Below are 18,043 nucleotides of genomic sequence, written 5' to 3' on the forward strand. Positions count from 1 at the left end.
TCATTCATTCAGAAGTGGGTCACACACCCCTATTTAAATTGCTATGTTGCTGCATACCCCTAGGATTCCATGGCATGTGTAATAAAACACGTCTTATGCCCCAGCAACCACACTACAAGCTCCCCAGGAGCCTCATGTGCCCTCCAGAAATTCACTGCACACCCAGCGTGAGAAATATCAGTTTAGGCAATGCTGCTGTCTCCAACTACTCACCCCAAGCAAGACGCTGACTTGCTGTGTGAATTCAGGCACATGACAACAGTCTCTCAGAATTCCTGCTGGATACTTATACACACAGGACACTTGGTAGCCGGGACCCCATTTATAGCAGCCAAGCTATGCCCCAAGGGACGTGCAAGTGTGCTAAAAGCAGAGTGCAGTGCTAAGGAATCCAGCAGCATAACATAAACTGACACTCCGCAAGGCAGCAAGCCCTCCTGCACAGACTCCCCCTGCACTTCCTCTCTATCCTTTTACTACATTCCCAACAACCAAACCAACTTAAAGCCAAGGAGTAAACATGCATACAAACCCCTGAAGTGTCTACATGCAGCAAACCAGGAGAGATCACCACAATCCTTTTGGAGGAAGGCATTAAACCAGTGCTAGTGCTGGTGCTGCTGCTCTCTCCAGCCAGGCTTTGACAGCACAGACCTGGGAGCAGACCAGTTCTTCAGCATACTCTGCTGTCCTCCCAGCACTACCAAACTTTGTGGAAAGCTCCTGTTTGAAAAGCTCCTGCCCTCTTTGTTTGGTTGGGGGAGAGCCAGCAAGGGCTGCTGGGAAGGTCAGGAGTGAGGTTTATGCATTCAAAGGGGAGGGGCCCTGCCTTAACTCTTTCAAGGACAGCTCTGCCTCAGGGTTGGGAAGGAGCTGCCTTCTCCCCCACCAGGCGCTGCCGGGCTGCATGGACCGGGCTCTGTCATGATGGGGCCAGCGCGCGTGTCCCCGGGGGACGTGCAGGCAACCAGGCAAGCAGCAGCCTTCCCTCGGCCAGACTAGCTCCTCTCTGCACCCGCCGCGCGGCTTGCTGCCGGGGTTGAGGGCGAGGACGGACGCATCTTTTACTAGCTCCCGGTTCCCGTTGTCTGTGGACGGGGCAGTGGGCAGGTGCACAGTGCTCTGACTGGTGGATCAGAGGTACATGCCGGGGCTGTCACACTTGAGGTTGCTAGACTGGGTAGAAAACAAGGGCTGCAGAGCGGACTTAAGAGCACTGTCAAGTAGGCGATTTCTGCCACGCAGCTCGTTGCGGCAGTGGCACCATTTCTTCTCTCTCACCCAGGCTCCCAGCACCAGGGCTCCTTCCCTACCCGCGTCCCGGGCTCTCCGGGTACCGGCTGCTCCCTGCAGCTCTCCGCCGACTCCAGCCGCCGGCTCGATCCTGCTCTTGCTACCCGCTCTGCCCAGCCTGTTCGTCGGCCGTGCTGGTGAGTCTTCCGGGGCCCGATCAGCTCGCGTGCGCCGGCCGAGCCGCAAGGAAGAGGGGAAGCGGCACAGGTGAGTGCGGGAGGCCGCGTGGCAGGCAGCCCCCCTCGGTCTCCGGCGGAAAGCTCCAGGCCGGGTCAGCGCGGGCTCCGCACCAGACAGGCCCCGGCCCCGGCCGCACCAGAGCTCAGCCCCGCCACTTATTGCAGAAACTCCTGGCCGGGGGGATCCACCAGGCTTTGAAACGTCGGCTGAGGTGAATGATGCGGCACCTTGCACCGGCCGCGGGGGTGGGGGCGGCCGAGGGCTAGACAGGCTCGGACCGAAGAGAGGACGTTTGCAGAGGGGGACGGGAGGAGGCTTGCGCTGCCCTGCGCGGCCAGCCGAGAGCCGGAGGCTGCCTGGGCTCAGGCGGCCCGCTCTGTCCCTTTAAATCCCCCCCACTGATGACGCCATCAGCCTGCGCCTCTCGGGTCCTTCCCGCCCGGGGCGCGTCTGTGGAGCGCGACGGGGTTGGGGAGCAGCAGCGGCGGGCGCCGAGGATGTGAGTCGGGAGGGGGGCGCGGGCATCCGGCTGCATCTGGCCGGGGGGAGGCGCCGGGGGCCCCGCGACCGCCGGAGGGCCCCAGGGGGAGGGGCGCGGAGCCTCCCGAGAGAACATGGCGGGCGGGCGGACGGGACGAGGATGGAGCCTGGCGCCGAGGCCTACCGCGCCCTGCGGGGACAGCCCGAGCGGGGCCGAGCGCGCTCCCCGCCCCCTTCCTGGCTCGGGCTGCTCTGTGCGCGGGGGGAACTGACGGCCCGGGGAGGCAGCGGGCACCTGCTGAGTGAGCCGGAGAGTAGGGGCACGTCGGTGGCGGCCGCCTCTCTTGGCCCCTGAGTCGACTCTGTTCTCGGTCTGCTTTTTCTCTCCCTGTTCCTCAGCCTGCGTCTCGGCTCCGTTCCTAGCGTGGCGGCTCGCGTGGCACGACCAGCAGCGACGCCGCCACGATGCACCGGGCACGGTAACGTGCCGCAGCTTCGCCCCGGCACCCGCAAACTGCGCGGGGCTCCCCGCTTCATCCTTCTGCAGCCCGCGGGCCCCGCTGCACGAACACATTCTTCTCAGCCTGGAAGTGCTAGCCTCCTGTAGCCAGTGGGAGCTGAAGCACACCGCAGTGACATGCCCTGCCCAGGCTCGTGCAGGAAGTCTGTAGCGGAGTAGGGTTTACTTTGTCCATCCCGGAAATGTCACTGTTGTAACGGTGCGTCCTGTCACTACACCACTGCATAGAACAGGAGAGCGAAGAAGAATCATGTAACACCCGAATGCTTGCTCCACATGCCTTGTGCTCCTCCTCTTCATTTGAGAGATTCCTAAATTTGTAGGCAAAGCAATGTTCTTGGTAACTGGAAGGAAGCGTATTGCTTGCATATGCCATCCCCATGTATGTATGCCCATGTTTAGACACATGGCTTATTTCTAGCGAGTGACTGAACATGGGTGATAGCTGGGCAAGCGCGCATGTAGCCTTGTCTTTGTTCTCCGAGACCTCAGTTTCTGTTTCATCAGGCTGTAGATGTTTGCAGTCCGTTGGCTGATAGCAAATGAACAGGGCAGGTTGCATGGTACTGAGAGAAGGCGCGCACATTTTTATGGAGGGAAAAGGAGACGGAAGCTTTGGTGGCAGTGAATGCTTGCACCACTTGAAAATGTTCTTAATTTTAATACTAAAAGGACACAGCAGGGTTAATTTGCATATCAGGCAAAATTGTTCCTATGCAGGCAGTGTTTCACTGTTAATTTCAGCACCTGCACTATTAAGTCCAGTGAGTAGAATGATGGCAAAGATGAAGGTTGTTTTGAGCATGACATTTCCCCCACTTCAATAAGGGTGAAACTGGAAAGTGATTTTAGACTGGATTAGGAGTGCAATGCATAGCAGTTTAGTTGTTTTGTTCCAAAAGTGTGTTTGAGCCTCAGTGGTAATTCATGTCTGCAGGCTGCCCCCTGTCAAGCTACCTGAAAATACCTAGCCACACCTGGCTTGGGAAGTCAAAGGAAAGACCAGACACAGTACTAACCACATCACTTCCTTGTGTGTTGGCTAAAGAAACTTCATTTAATGTTACTGGTATTACATACTCTCTGTAGGATCACAGTGCAAAGGTGGTTTAAAAAGATGTGAATAAAGTCTAGACTTGTAGTCTTCTGAATGTTTTATTTGTCTAGGTTCCTGCTTGTGCTTCAGTTGCATTTGTGGTGATCACAGAATTTGCTCCCCAGAAAGCTTCGGGTATTTATGTGGAGAGAAGTGATCACAAATCAAACAGCAGCAGCCTACCAGCAGATTGCAAGCTGCAGGCACTTCTTATCGAAAACATTAAACAGTTCACCAGTACAGTTACAATGTGAAGATGTATTGGGACTGCATGTTGTATGTGGCATATTAGGACCTCTCTTGGATTACACCTGGGGTTCAGCTTGTGGCTAGTAATTAAATAGCTATTTAATATTGGGGTGTTCATTTGGATCAAGAGTACAGGGGGGGGCAGGTACATCAGGTCTGAGCCCAGGTAGGCTTCCCCCTTAGAGGGATTCAAACAAAGTCTGTTGAAGTCACAACAATGTATGCAACTTTGGTTCCATAGCTCAGGTGCTTGTTCCAAGCTGACTTAGCTATGGAAGCAGTTTGCTTAGACAGAGAAGGGGGACTTCAAGGCTTTTGAGTAATGCCCCTTTCCTTACCAACATATGCTGTGGCACCAATTGGCTCTGGTAAAAGAAGCCCTTAATCCTCTGAGACAGAATAGTTGTGACAAGGCAAGTTACCTGTATATTTGGGGTGCAAAAAAATAATCCATTAAAAGCTATGCTTGACCCATCTGCCACCTATCTTGAATGGCTAGTTTGTACCCTTTGTACTCGTATGACATTTCAGATAGTGTTCTGAAACCTGTTCGAATTCTTCAGCAGACAAAAACATGCAACTATGCGCAGGCCCTTAGGCTGCCTGTAACAGTCATGGAGCAGTGCGTCTGATCACAGTGCCCTGTGTAAACTATTTCAGTAGCTGATCCCCAATGTGTGCTGCCTGTATTGCAAAGTAGGTTTGTTTTTTGTGCCAATAAATTAATTTCTTCTTTTTAAATCCTTTTATCTTGTCACTAGGCTGCTCTTTGGAATTTATTGCACTCGATTAGGGACCGTTTCTCAGAATCAAGGAGTTAGAAGTGAGATTTGAGATAAGTGAGATCCATTCGGTGCTGCTTTCCACGCCTCCGAAGGGGAAATGGAGTTATCAGGAATGAAAAAGAAGAGTTTGCTAGGATTCAAAGAGAATAATAAAAAATCCAGCACTAGGTAATGATTCTGTCCCAATTTTCTAGGCCTGAAACAATTGTATAGTGTACTAGGACTCTCCCAATGAGGGTGAGGAATTGGAAACATCTCTCGCCTTCTGACAGTGAAAATGTCCACATGCTACAGCTTTGCCTTTCTTCTTTAAAGATGTTTTGTAGCATAAATTTTGTCCTCCATGTTTAAAAAAAACAGCCCCAAACTTTCCTAGTGCTCTGGCCCTGCACTTACGGCTATCCTGAGTTGTTTTTAAAGTTTGGTGTTCTTGTTTGTTTGTTTGTTTGTTTGTTTCTTTCTTTCTTTCTTTCTTTCTTTCTTTCTTTCTTTTTAATGAGTGAAATAGCTTTGTTTAAATTTTTCATCTTAAAGGGCTCCCTCTCCAACCAAGCGCAAAGATCGGACTGAGGACAAATCAAAGGACAGGTCCAAGGATAAGGCAGCCACCAAGGAATCAAGTGAAAAGGATCGTGGTCGAGATAAAACACGCAAAAGGCGTAGTGCTTCCAGTGGTAGCAGCAGTACCAGGTAACCAGAGTTTCTCTGATGCTTCCAAATGGTAGTGAGCTGTAAATTTGACTGGTGGTTCCAGCTTGTTCCCTGCATGTGGGGACTAATTGAGGTTGTGCGTGCTGTTAGCCACAAATAACCTCTTAGTTAACTTAAAAATTAGCCTTTGGAGGTGAGCAGTGTCTCTTCCTTAACTGAAATAATGTTAGCTGTGTGGTTGAACTCTCATTGCATTAACCATCCATTTGGTTAGCTACCAGGGAAGAGTAGTCGGCTACTCTCAGCCCTGTGTGCTCTGCTTTAACTTCTTCCAACCAGGTCCCGCTCCAGTTCCACTTCCAGTTCAGGGTCTAGTTCAAGCACAGGCTCCAGCAGTGGTTCCAGTTCTTCTTCTGCATCAAGCCGCTCTGGAAGCTCCAGCACCTCTCGCAGCTCCAGTTCCAGCAGCTCCTCCGGATCCCCTAGCCCATCCCGACGTCGACATGACAACCGGAGACGTTCCCGCTCCAAGTGAGTTTTGTTCCTCTGTTAAAAAAATTAGTGGATGATTGAGGAGGTGCCATGGGAAATGTAGGCTTGTTATCTACTTGCCGCCTACCCCAGAGATCTGATCTGATCTCTCTGATGATGGAGAATGAATGCTCTCTACGCTTGCAGTTGAACCATACATTAAACAAGCAACTAGTGTAGGACTATTTGTATAAGTACTCTGGAATTTGTGACCAGGACCAATAAAGAAGTGGGGAAAAAAAGGCTGGTGAAAAATGTAAAGAAACATGTTTCTTAAAGGCAGAAATGAAACTGCCCTTCTGTTCCCAACATCCTTCCATGTGGGGATGGTAGGTAAGTTGTATCACTTCCCTCTGAAGACATCACTGGTCCCAGCCTTCCTACAGTGTCTGTAACAGACAGCTGTTAAAAACAATACTATTTACTCATGAAAATTTGGGGGTCAGAAATGGTTGGAAACAAACCTTAACACTCTGAAAGTAGGGGATCTCTAGAGAAGACCTCGTGTCTACCTTCTACTATGACCCTTCCACCCAGTCCAGTGGAAATAGTACAGTATTCCTTATGAATCCACAGTCTCCCTCCAGCAGAAGGAGCTACGTGTAACCATGTTAAGTGCACACATGCATGTTTACAGGATTGGGGCATAAATATATCAGTGTGTTGCAGACTTATACTAATAATGAGTAAATGCATCGTAGAAATTGGGAAAACAGAGCTTGTTTTAACAGACTAGAGACACAGGTCAGACATCTTATATTCAGGAAGGCTGGGGTAGGAAGAGATGTTTCCAAGTTGCATACTCAGAAAGAGTGCACCTCTTCCCTCTTCTGCTCCTCTCCTGTTTCGGGACAGAGATCACTTTAAGTTCTGGGGGCAGAGTAGAGTTTTGAATTCATCATTCCCCATCTGGGCATCAGCTAACTGCTTTACGTATCCCACTATTCAAGATGGATACATTTATTGGCCTGGTATTTATGTGTAAATGGCAAACAGTGAAAGGGGTGGTGTTGACCATTTAAATTTGACCCTAGCTTAAAGTGGAAGTTGACTGGCATTTGGCATCGCAAACTGTAAAATATTTCTTAGCAATCCTAAGGGCTAGAGAATTATTTCAGGTTAAAGTATTTATTTTGGAACACAACTGCATATTTTAAAATCATTTGAATTGCTGCATAATGCAGGGCAGTCTGTTTAGGAAGCAGATACTGCAATAAGAACTCAATTGCTGGACCTGCGTGTCTGCTTTACTTAGTGCTTCCTATGTTCCTTGCTGCTCTTCAGCCTTGGAGGGAGTAGAGGAATATAATTGCTTCCTGTCTCCTAGGTCTTATCTATACTAGGGAAATTAAGATAATTTTTCACCCTTGACTCAACTGGTAGCCATGTTGCAAGCCTGTGTATCTGCAGCTTATCCTGACAATGTTGTTTTTGGTTCTGTTATGGTGTAGACATCCTCATCTACACTAAGGTTTCCTTTAATAATACTTTGACTTTTCCTGAAATGTTCTTAGTATAAAGGGATTTTATTCCCATGCCATAGCTTCTCCCAATCCCTTTTATATAATAACCATGGTAATCTGATGTTTAACAGCAAATAGCTCAAACAGTTAGAGGTAATGATCATTGGTACAGTACACACGTACAACTGTAGAGCCCTACACACAGTCTTCATCATTGCTCTTGAGAGGCATGTGTTTAACAGATGGGACAGAAAGCTAGGTACCATGTGAGAGCTAGAAATCCCAGGTCTCAAATGTTGGAATAGTATCCCAATTAACTTATATGTGTTTTATAACCCTAGCTGTATAGCTGCTAATGATACATAGAAGAGACTGTTGAAAGGACTCTGGCAAACCAAAAAGATACTTTCAAGTTTTAATTTTGTTTTTCTGGGACTAGTGATCGCTCAGTGAGGTAGAATCATTTGGTCTATGTTGCTGACCTAGAGCAGCAAAAGATTACGCTTAAAAATGAAGTGTGGGGGAGGGAGGGGGGAAATGTTGGTGGATATCTAGGAATGTATCCTGTCTTGAATGTTTGGAAAGGTCTTCCCAAGTGATTGCATCTTCCCTGTAAAGAAATACTGAGGTAACCTCTCAAGGAAAAGGAATCATGAGCTTTTTCCTCACTCCCTCACTTAAAATTTATGAAGAGGGCCTGAAATACTGTTTCCAAACATTTTCTGCCTTTTTTTTTTTTAAACTACCTTAGAAATGTGGGTCTTCTCCACCCTGGAGGAGACTGAGTGGACTGACAAACTAGTTCACTTGACATCATCACAAGAGTCAAGAAACTGAAAGAACTAAGCAATAAAATGACGTTTGATCATATTTGAACTTTTTTAATTTGTTCGTGCTTGTGAAGCTGACAGTGACCAATAACTTTGCAGAAAACAATTTGTTAAACATAGCACACTTCTGCCCCTCAGCAATTCTGGTATGAAAATCTCAGGGAATGTGTGCTGTGTTGTGACCCCTCAGTGAGTCCTTCAGCAAAACCTGGGGAAGAATAGATATGAGTTTGGGGGAATGTTGAAGTTTCAAATAGCGAAAATACCTATAAGGTGTATTCTTTCCTCAGGTCTTTTTCATCATAAAGTAGTAAAAGGACCCAAAGCCAGTTTAAAAAAAAACAACAAAAAACGGTCTGTGTAAATGCTCATGTGTACTTGGGGGTTGGATGCTGTTGTAGGAAACTTGTAAATAACCAGAAACTTGGACAAATCTCTGATATTTAAATTAGGTCAAAGCCACCTAAGCGGGATGAAAAGGAGCGGAAGAGACGAAGTCCTTCACCCAGACCTACCAAAGTGCATGTTGGGAGACTCACCAGGAATGTGACTAAGGTAATGGCCTCTTCTTGAACTATGAACTTTCACTATTTTTGTGAAGGTGCTCTAGTTTTTAACAAAAAAAAAAAATTACAGCTGCGTTTTGTTACTAGGCTGCAATCACTTTCTCATTCTTATTTTATCTGTACCTAGGGTTAAGGTGCACTGGCAGATCTGTGAATAGGGAAATTTGCATGATATCTGGTTGTGCCGTACTTGGCCATAAGTATTGAATCTATGCTAACGCACAGTTCTTTAAAAGACCTATGTGCTGTTTTGGCATCCTAGATCTAGTACTTCTGAACTATCAAGAGGCAAACCCTGGGTTTCCTGCTTCTCTAGCAGTGTGTAACATAAATGTTATTTGATTTTGTGGGGTGGGGGGTAAGTTGCCTTATTTTCATTAATCATAATTGGAGCACAATTGAGGATATCATTAAGCTGAGCTGAAGAGAATACAGCTCAACTCAGTCTGCCTTCTCAGATGATGTTTTTGGTGGGGCAAAGTCTCTGTCAAAAGTATGTATGACTTTTGCTGCATTGATAATTATTACTATAAATGGTAGACAGTACATCTCTCTAATCAGGAGCGTTTGACCCCAGACTTCAGCTCTTTCTTCCATTTCATAGAAAGGCTTCTGGTTTCAACATAAATCAGTTGCAGAAGGTACTGAAGAGTGGTGCAGAGCATAGTGCCAGTGGAGTTTGGGAAAACTGAGGATGAACCTGAGTAGAAAGTTGTGAAGAAGTTAATGGAAATTTGTATCCAAATTCAGTTAAATGAGACTGGTCTGTGTTACTGACAATGCTGTTGATGTCTGTATCGCTGATGATTTTGATTTGAAGTTGATTCTGTGTTTGTGTGCACCTCTGCTTTACCATTCTGTGTTGGTAAGACCGGGTGAAGTGGGCATAGCCACTCTCCTGAACAGTTACTGTCTCCTTGCAGGATCACATCATGGAAATATTTTCCACTTATGGGAAGATTAAAATGATAGACATGCCGCCTGACAGGCTGAATCCCCATCTCTCTAAGGGCTATGCCTACGTGGAGTTTGAAAATCCTGATGATGCTGAGAAAGCACTAAAGCACATGGATGGAGGTAGGTACCAGACTCTATGCAGGGATACTGGGGAGGGCCAGTAGAAAGCCATTGTGGGTGAGGGGTTGACCAAGGGTTAACAGTAGTATCTGCCTGGTGCCTTCCTCCCTGCCAAGCTCTCCAGTTTTACAGTCCTGCTTTTCTATATTTATTCCAAATGGTTACTCTCGTCTGTTTTGTGTGGGCAGACCCACACAAATAGGGGATTCACTGAAACTGTTGAGACACAAAGTGTTACCACGCAAGGTAATCAGTGTGACAGAAACAGTGCTCTCATCATGTGGTGTTTTTACTGATGTCCCCTGAGCTGTCTTGCCAAGGTAGCAGGTGTTTTTAGAAAGTCACATCCTTATGTAGAAGAGCCTTTAAACTGACCATCTAAGTGCCTTGCTTGAGGTGACACTAAGTCAGTGGTGAAGTGAGAAGTAGACCTTGGGTCTCCTTATTCGTAGGCTGGAGGCTAGAGTACAAACATGTTGCAAAGAAGCAGCTGTGTGAGAACAGAAACCTGTGGCTGGGTGCATTCATGCTCTGTGTGCAGTATCAGCGCTGGAAGAACGTTTAGTTCATTCTTTGTCTTTGACGCTAAACAGGGCAGATCGATGGCCAGGAAATCACTGCCACTGCTGTATTGGCACCTCGGCCTAGACCACTCCCCAGACGCTTCACCCCACCAAGGAGAATGCTGCCACCACCACCAATGTGGCGTCGGTCCCCACCTCGCATGAGAAGAAGGTAAGCCCTCTTTTGTGAAGTATTTCAGAGGTGTGTTGGCAGAAAAGTGTTAATTTTCATTCTTAGTGCCACAGTATTTCGTCTGTCCTGAGATTTCATCATTGGCAACTTTGCCTCAGGCTTGATTTCCTCCTTCCAAAAAGTAGTGAAACACTCATCGAATGGGGCATTTCAACTCCTTTGAGATCTGCTAGAACAGGGGCGGGTAATTATTTTGGGCGGAGGGCTGCTTACTGAGTTTTGGCAAGCCATCGAGGGCCACATGATAGGCAGCCAGGGACAGACAAATATTTAATTTTCTAAATTTTTTAGGGGCCCTGCGAGCCACATAGAATGGCCTGGCAGGCCACATTTTGCCCACCCCTGTGCTAGAACCAGCTGTAACAACTAGAGGCTGTGATTGGTGATGGATTTTTGCTGGAAAGATTATGGAATTGGAGACCCTTTTTTCTCTATGAATGTTGACTTTGGTTAACTTGATTTACTTTCCACAGTGTATCTGTCATTCATCAAACTACTTATTCCTATGATTTTTAGGTGTCTTGTATTTTCTGTCCTTTGTTTGGTCTTCACTTCCGGGATCTTGGTGCTTGGTTAGTTTTTTACTTTATAACTATCTAGGCTCTATGTGGCGGAAACTGTATTACTACTATCTGTTACACTTTTCAGGTCACCAAGAATCCTGTGGCAACTTTTGTTGGAGTGGAAGGGTTGTTATGTTATCCTTGGCCTAAATATTCCATCTTGCTGTGTTAAGAACTCCTCAGTTGCCTCCTTGGACTCCAGAGGTCGCTGCATTTCACTGGAGCTCTTAAAAATGTTTTGGAATTTGATTTGAGAGAGGTGCTAAGTGAGTGTAAAATAATTTAAGCTAACTGTCCTCGTCTGTTAACCATGCTTTCCACCTCTATTTTGTGGCAGGTCTCGATCTCCAAGACGCAGATCTCCTGTTCGCAGGCGATCAAGATCCAGATCTCCAGGTCGAAGACGCCATCGCAGCCGCTCCAGCTCAAACTCTTCACGATAAAGCAAAAAGACTGGACACCTTTTTATTTTTTAACTTAAATCTCATCAAACTCAATATTGTACCATTTTTTTTATACTGGGTTGGGGAGGGGGTATAAAGAGCAAAATCTGAAACCTGTCAGTGCAGGCAAGCAAAGAGGAAAGGGTGCTGTTCTTGGCCAGTAGGCAGTCTGCCTTGGGGTACTGAATTGAAATGCTTTACAAGTGGCTTTGGTTTGAAGGCTGCAAACTAAGTATAGTTTCCATATGAACTAACAGAAGGAAAGATGATGCACATCTGTTCCTCTACGCAGCCAACTGCTACTTTATAACTTCCAAATGTTTAGCATGCCATGCAGCCAAAACCAAAAGAGTCTGGTCTATTCTGGAGAGCCTAAAGGGGAGTTTATATCCATCCCAAGGTACCTGTGCATATCTTCAAAGCAGCTGGTGGCCAGAGACAGAAACCTGCCTTAGAGTCCTCATTCTGCCCTAGGTTTTGAATAAGGAGCTCATGAGTTCCTGCGGAGAGGCAGGGTGATTGATGCAGCTAAACTTGATGCATATACCTGTTTAAAAATGAAACAAGCCAGTGGAGGTGATTGTTTCTGGACAGCCCACTAAATATGTCAGAACCAGGGCAAGAATCCAAGGACTCATTTGCAGTTGCCCACCCTCAGTGATCCCCTTTGTCACTCCTGAGGAGTTTTGATACAGGTGTCGCACACAGCCCCCCCAGCCACATGATGTAAATGCTTCTGCCTTTTAAAGAGAACACATATTGACAGCTAAGTACCAGCCCTCCTAATCCCATCCCAGTGAGCTCCCAGTGAGGGAGGTTTGAGACTATAAAGCTGTTTAGGTTAACTTGGCTTCTTAACGCAAAACATGAGCGACTTATTGCCTGTTGTACAGTCAATACTATACAGGTTTGTTTGTTTTGGGTTTTGGTTTTGGTTGGGGGGTTTTTTTTGTATACTGTTGTAGCTTCTTAGGTCATGTTGTGTTTGTTACTTGTGTAGAATGAATAAAGCATTAGGGACTGGAATGAAGAGCACACAGCGGTTCCTTCCCTCCACTCCCAGCTTTCCTTGTAGCTGGGATAGAAGCTGCCAGTGCAACAGCTCCTCTTGTTTGAAAGTGTAAGGCAATAAAATCTTTTCCCCTTCAGCCCGGGAAGAGCAAGCTTCGTGTTACCAGCCATGGCCCCAGCTAGTCGGAGGAAGGGGAGGGGAAGTGGCCTGAACCAGAGGATGCAGCCAGGCTCCGTGACAGACGCGGGAGGCCAGAGTGCTCAGTGCTGGGCCAAAAAGAAAGGAGCGGGTTGAAGTCGGGGCCGAGGCGCGCGAGCAGCAGGCGCAGGAAGGCGGCGCCGGGCGCGCGGCGGACCTCGGGGCAGCTCACGGAGCCCCGCGCGCGGCCCAGCGCCGCCGCCACCCGCGCGTCGTCCCGGGGCGGCTCCAGCGCGGCTGCGGCCTCGGCCTCCCGCAGCGCGTCCAGGCTCCGTCTCTGCTCTGGCTCTCGCCTGCGGGGCTTCACCGCGGGAGTGGGACGCGCCCCAGGGGCTGCTTCCCGCGGTTCAGAGCCCCCGGCCCGGCTTCCACTACGGCGGGGTGGTGATACTCCGGGGGCTCCTTGCCAGCGCTGGCAGCCGGAGAGCGGAGCGGGGCTGCCCAGGCCGGACACCCGGCTCCTGCCCTCGGTCACTGCGGGGCCGCGGTCCCGTGCCGCTGGAATCCCCGCCAACGCCCCGCGGGCTCCTCAGGGCGAGGAGTGGGGTGGCGTTACGGCCCCTTTAAGAAGGGGGCGGGGCAGGGAGAGGCGCTGCGACGCGGCGCGAGCGCCAGTGCAGGGGGCGGGGAGCCGCAGTCATGGAGCCGGGGCGGGAGCCTTTGGACGCGCTGCGGGAGGCCGCGGCCGCGCTGGAGCCGCCCCGGGACGGCGCGCGGGTGGCGGTAGCGCTGGGTCGCGCGCGGGGCTCCGTGAGCGGCCCCGAGTTCCGCCGCGCGCCCGGCGCCGCCTTCCTGCGCCTGCTGCTCGCGCGCCTCGGCCCCGACTGCGCCGAGCCCGCCGCCGCCCTCGTGCTGGCCGCGCCCGCCGAGCTGGCCCTGCCCGCGCTGCTCGACGCCGCCCGCGCCGCCAGGTGCCGTCCCCCGCGGCCGCTGCGCAGCGGGACACGCGGGGGCAGAGCCGAGCAGGGAGCCGAGCTGGCGAGCGGAAAGCAGAGCAGGACTCGGGGCGGGAGTGGCGCTGGGGAAGGACGAGGGCTAGTTCGTGGCGCCCCTCAGATAGGTTGGCCCCGCTGCTCCGGTGCCTTCTGGCAGCTGGGGACGAGCTGGGAGCAAAACCGGCGCGACCCTCTCGTGTGTTGTCGCTCATTCAAAGCGCGGGGTCTTCTTTCCTTCCAGTCCCAGCTTCTGTCTGGTGAAGATCGTTGACATCCTGGAGCAGTTCCTGCGGGAGGGAGGCCTGTCGGCGCTCATGTGGGAGGTCTGCCAGCAGCAGGCGCAGGCTGCCTCCCCCGAGTTACAAGAGACCCTGCTCAACAAAGTTGTGTGTCTCCCTGATCACTTGAGCAACAAGCTGCAGGGGGAAAACTTGCCAATATTCCTCCCGCAAAACTATTTCCCCTTGCTGGGTACTGAGATCATCCAGGTGCTGCAGAGGATCTCTGACTCACTGAGGGGTGAGTTTGCAGAGTGGCTGCTCTGTGCACAAGAAGTAACCAAGGAAGTGTCCTGGTTATTAGCCTTTACTTGTCTCTCATGCATCTTTTTCCAAATGTGTGTGTCTAAACACTGCTCATAGTTTGCACTGTCCTGTATGTTGCCTCCCACAAATGCTCCTTAGAAGGTAAGGAAACAACATGAGAATAGTTCAAGAGTTTGTGGGGTTTGTTATCTATCAGTGCTTAGAGCTAACATTTCTCAGTGCCTGTAGTTTTGTTTGTAAGTTTGTTTTGTTGAAATGGTACCTGGCGGTCCCTTGCTGTTCAGGGCAGAAATTCTGTGAAAAAAGTAGGGCTGGAAGGGACCTCCAGAGGCTATCTATCTGCCCCTGCCTATCCAAACCATCCTGTACAAATCTGTTTTCTAACCTATCTGCAAAAAAACAAAGTTGACCCTCTCACAATCCCTAACCTGCCTCACCACGGTGGCCAGTGTCCTGTTCTCAAACACCTCCATTGATGGAAAGAGTCACGGCTTCCCTAGGCAGTCTGCTCCACTGCCTCACTGCTCTGACAATGAACAAGAGTGTCCTGGTATCTAATCTAAACCTACTTCGCTGCAACTTCAAGTCATTCATCTGCATCTGACTCTGCGATGATAGGGAAGGTGTTTTCCCTCTTCTTTATGGCAGTCTTTCAGGTATTTGAAGACTGCTATTACGTCCCCGCTTATGTGCCCTTTCCACAAGATGAACATGCCTAGCTCCTTCAGTCTCTCCTTGTATGATTTGTCTTCCAAGCCCTTACCTTTCTAGCATGCAAAGCAGTTGTTGATTTCCAGGTTCCAAAATCTAGAGAGATGTGTGCACCTGTGTCTGAAACTGTTCTGGGGAGAAATGGGTGAGTGGCATTTTGTTTCATTAAACTTGAGTTTGTTTTGTTTTGTTTCCTACCCCAGGTGGTTTAGACTGTTCCATCTCCTTTGTGTCTCAGGTGCTGGGGAAGGTATGCGTGCATGGGAGACGAAGTGAGTGCCTTACAATGATTTTGGAGGGATGCTGAAGGATCTGATCTTTATTGAACTGCAACATTAAGGCAGTCTGATTTTAAATAGGATGGTCAAAGGGAGGGTCAAGAGTTGGAATAGATCGATTCATAACCTCAGATACTGCCTATGTTCAGTTGACACCATTTGCTTGACTATCTGAGGTTGCCTAGCCTCATGTTTGCTACATGTATCTCTTCTCATGGCTGCTGAGAGTATGGTTCAGGAAGAATACTAGTCTTGAAGGTGCCCTGTTGTAAAATATGAATAATAGCACTTCCCCTGTGCCTTCCAGCTAGGTTCTGAAAGTACAGGGCAAACACCAATAAATTAAAAGTCACATCCCTTCACCAACAGGGTTGATGTGATGAGACTTCTCTCTGGCTTCACTTAGTATTTTGAAGCAAGTGAGGCCTGCTTTCTACATGCAATAGTATGTAATGGGCTGGAGAAGTTAAGGGAAATGTTCCAATCTGCTGCTATAAAGAAGGGTTTCAGCAAGGAAACCTGGAATCAAAGCAAACTGCCTTTGTGAAGAATTACATATCATCAATACTGAATAATTGGTGTGGAGGGGAACTATTGTTTTCTTTCTTGTAGCACTTTTCCTGTGTGAATCACCCTTGTGAACTCTTCTGCCAGGTCTTTCCCACCAGTGAGCTGTCTCTTGTTCTCTCCTGTTACAGAGGAAATTCTGAGCACATTGGTGCCCTGCCTGACTGATCTTACTAAGTCTGACTGCATCTGGCAGAGGATGTGCTGGCGACTGGTTGAGTGTGTGCCTGACCGCTGGATGGAAGCAGTGGTCTGTGGCTTTGTTCAGACAGCACCAGGGTAAGAAATCAAGATTTGGGAAGTGGGGGAGAGGCATGTACTGCTTTGTTTGCACCACTAGATTTTTTTTTTTTTTCCCTTGAAAATTCTTGACCTGTGCTCTCCACCTCTTCCCAGGCTGCCTCATATTGAGAAAGGTTGGGATAAGATTAGCTGGAAGGTCCTCCATAGCCAGTGTAGATTTAACTTTGAGCAGCTTTCCACTATTCATTGTAGCCAATTATTTGCTTCTGTATGTACAGTCAGCACTTCATGAAAGCTGCTCAACAGATCATTAAATTAGGATTTTGTTGCAAATAATCCTACTGTAATGCATTGACTGAAGTAGAGAAGTGGATTCTGGATACCTTTGTACTGACCTGTTTTGCTAGGGCGGATGTCTTATCTCGTTTGCTGGGGAACCTGGTTGTGAAAAACAAGAAGGCTCAGTTTGTGGTGACACAGAAGCTGCTGCTCTTGCAGTACAGCTGTCCGGTAAGAGTTCTGTCCTGTCAGTGAGATGAGGGGGTAAGTTATATTCTTTTGGGAAGGCCAGTGTTTCTCAAACATCTAAATCAACATGAGCTCAGGTCTCTACCCATAAGTAAAAGCTACCTCTTTATTCTTAAATTTTGCCCTGGTTCCTCACCCCTTCACAAACATAGGGAACTTAATTGAAGATTACTGTACTTCTCCCTCAATAAAGGGGAGCAAGAGGTCCCTGTCAAGCATTGGGCTTATATTCTACTTTGTGGGTATGCCTCTGGTGACCAGCAGAGATGTCACCTTTGCTTCTGGGGACCAAGAGGATATTTGCTTGCGTCTTAAACAGCATGGAAAGCTAGAGGCTGTGGTTCAATGTAGAATACAGGGCAGTTGTTCTTTTTAGACTTAAGGCACCACTGGGTAGACTTGAGACACACCCCTCAGAACATGCCAGCTTTTAACTTTTCACTCTTTTTTTCACTACAGAAAGATAATAAAGGAGTCTTTCTCTTGCAAGGAACTCAGATCACAACTATGGATTTCGGTTTGAAATCTCTGGGTTCATCTTGTGGATCATGTTTGAAAAGCTAATGCTGCTATCATTGTGTGACGCCCTTCAGCATCCTTGAAAGGATCTCAAGATGCCCCAGGATGTGGTGGTACCCCGGTTGAGAACCTCATCCCCTAGATTAGTGATTAAGAGCAACTGTGATCCAGTCCTCATATGCCCTTGAGATGAGGAGGAGTACCTTGGAGGATGCCTGAGTGTGAATTGGAGTGGCTTCCATCCTTCTTGGAGGATGGAGAAGACTGAGGCAAAATTAAAATAGGGCAGTGTCTGAGTTGTAGAATGCAGAATATACAGCCCATGTTCTGCCTTACCTTGCAGAGGATGTAGAACAGATGTTCCCAGATTTTTTTCTTATTGCATACCCCTTCCCAGATTTACCAGCTGCCTGCTTACCCCTACCAGCATATTTGATCATTTCATAGATTTCATAGACATTAGGGCTGGAAGGGATCTCGGAAGATCATCGAGTCCAGCCCCCCGCCCAAAGGGCAGGACGTCAGCTGGGGTCATAGGATCCCAGCAAGATAAGCATCCAGTTTCATCTTGAAGGTGTTCAATGAAGGCGCTTGAACAACCTCTGGTGGCAGGCTGTTCCAGACCTTGGGGGCTCGGACAGTAAAGAAATTCTTCCTTATGTCCAGCCTGAAACGATCTTGTAGCAGTTTGTGACCATTCGTCCTCGTCATCCCTTGGGGCGCTCTGGTGAACAAACGTTCCCCTAGATACTGGTGGTCACCCCTGATAAACTTGTAGGTGGCCATCAGATCACCCCTGAGCCTGCGCTTTTCCAGGCTAAAGAGCCCCAGGGCTCTCAGCCTGTCATTGTAGGGTCTGCTTCCCTGACCTCTGATCATGGGCGTGGCTCTTCTCTGGACTCTTTTAACCTCTTAAAAGCCAATTATTATTATAATGAAAATTTAATCTGCCGTTACACAACTTCTCCCATGTACCCCCCAGAGATGTCTTGCATACTTCCAGGGGTATGTGTACCACAGTTTG

The 18,043-nt window shown here is 48.6% G+C and overlaps 3 protein-coding genes across 12 annotated transcripts in view; 2 read left to right on the forward strand and 1 right to left on the reverse strand.

The window, feature by feature from the left end:
• The window catches only part of LOC102575752 (uncharacterized), a 38,355-nt gene extending 36,586 nt beyond the window's left edge, over positions 1 to 1,769 (reverse strand). For 2 of the 3 annotated variants that reach the window (XM_019493039.2, XM_014597458.3), the window contains exon 1: positions 533 to 1,769. The gene's annotated coding sequence lies outside the window, so the exon portion shown is untranslated. The remainder of the gene's footprint in view (positions 1 to 532) is intronic. The other variant, XM_019493038.2, reaches the window with a different exon arrangement.
• A 90-nt stretch (positions 1,770 to 1,859) lies between these two features.
• RNPS1 (RNA binding protein with serine rich domain 1) lies at positions 1,860 to 12,509 on the forward strand. Of its 4 annotated transcripts, none has more exons than XM_006263214.4 (8): positions 1,895 to 1,972; positions 4,580 to 4,771; positions 5,138 to 5,293; positions 5,594 to 5,785; positions 8,531 to 8,633; positions 9,568 to 9,721; positions 10,315 to 10,456; positions 11,378 to 12,509. In XM_006263214.4, the coding sequence occupies exons 2-8, from the start codon at positions 4,701 to 4,703 to the stop codon at positions 11,481 to 11,483; spliced, it is 924 nt and encodes a 307-aa protein (XP_006263276.1). In that variant the 5' UTR covers positions 1,895 to 1,972; positions 4,580 to 4,700; the 3' UTR covers positions 11,484 to 12,509. The 4 variants fall into 4 exon arrangements, with proteins under 4 accessions (XP_019348585.1, XP_006263276.1, XP_059572955.1 ...); XM_059716972.1 differs by lacking the exon at positions 1,895 to 1,972 and adding an exon at positions 2,353 to 2,432; XM_006263213.4 differs by lacking the exon at positions 1,895 to 1,972 and adding an exon at positions 2,443 to 2,672.
• Positions 12,510 to 13,317: 808 nt separating this feature from the next.
• Positions 13,318 to 18,043, forward strand: part of TELO2 (telomere maintenance 2) — a 34,048-nt gene continuing 29,322 nt past the window's right edge. For 3 of the 5 annotated variants that reach the window (XM_019493037.2, XM_059716196.1, XM_059716197.1), the window contains exons 1-5: positions 13,318 to 13,604; positions 13,870 to 14,147; positions 15,088 to 15,156; positions 15,861 to 16,008; positions 16,380 to 16,482. In XM_019493037.2, the coding sequence (XP_019348582.2) occupies positions 13,333 to 13,604; positions 13,870 to 14,147; positions 15,088 to 15,156; positions 15,861 to 16,008; positions 16,380 to 16,482 (870 nt within the window). In that variant the 5' untranslated portion in view covers positions 13,318 to 13,332. Of the gene's footprint in view, positions 13,605 to 13,869; positions 15,030 to 15,087; positions 15,157 to 15,860; positions 16,009 to 16,379; positions 16,483 to 18,043 lie in introns of those variants that run through there. The other 2 variants (XM_059716199.1, XM_059716198.1) reach the window with 2 other exon arrangements.

This window comes from Alligator mississippiensis, chromosome 13, assembly GCF_030867095.1.
Source record: "Alligator mississippiensis isolate rAllMis1 chromosome 13, rAllMis1, whole genome shotgun sequence".
Taxonomy (NCBI): Eukaryota; Metazoa; Chordata; order Crocodylia; family Alligatoridae; genus Alligator; species Alligator mississippiensis.

Excerpts from the sequence above, each read along its gene's own strand:
- RNPS1 (XM_019493040.2), top strand. The coding sequence starts at position 1,875 with ATGACGCCATCAGCCTGCGCCTCTCGGGTCCTTCCCGCCCGGGGCGCG. Across the intron at positions 1,973-5,137 it reads CAGCGGCGGGCGCCGAGGAT|GGCTCCCTCTCCAACCAAGC; the intron begins GTGAGTCGGGAG and ends TTCATCTTAAAG. Across the intron at positions 5,786-8,530 it reads CGGAGACGTTCCCGCTCCAA|GTCAAAGCCACCTAAGCGGG; the intron begins GTGAGTTTTGTT and ends TATTTAAATTAG.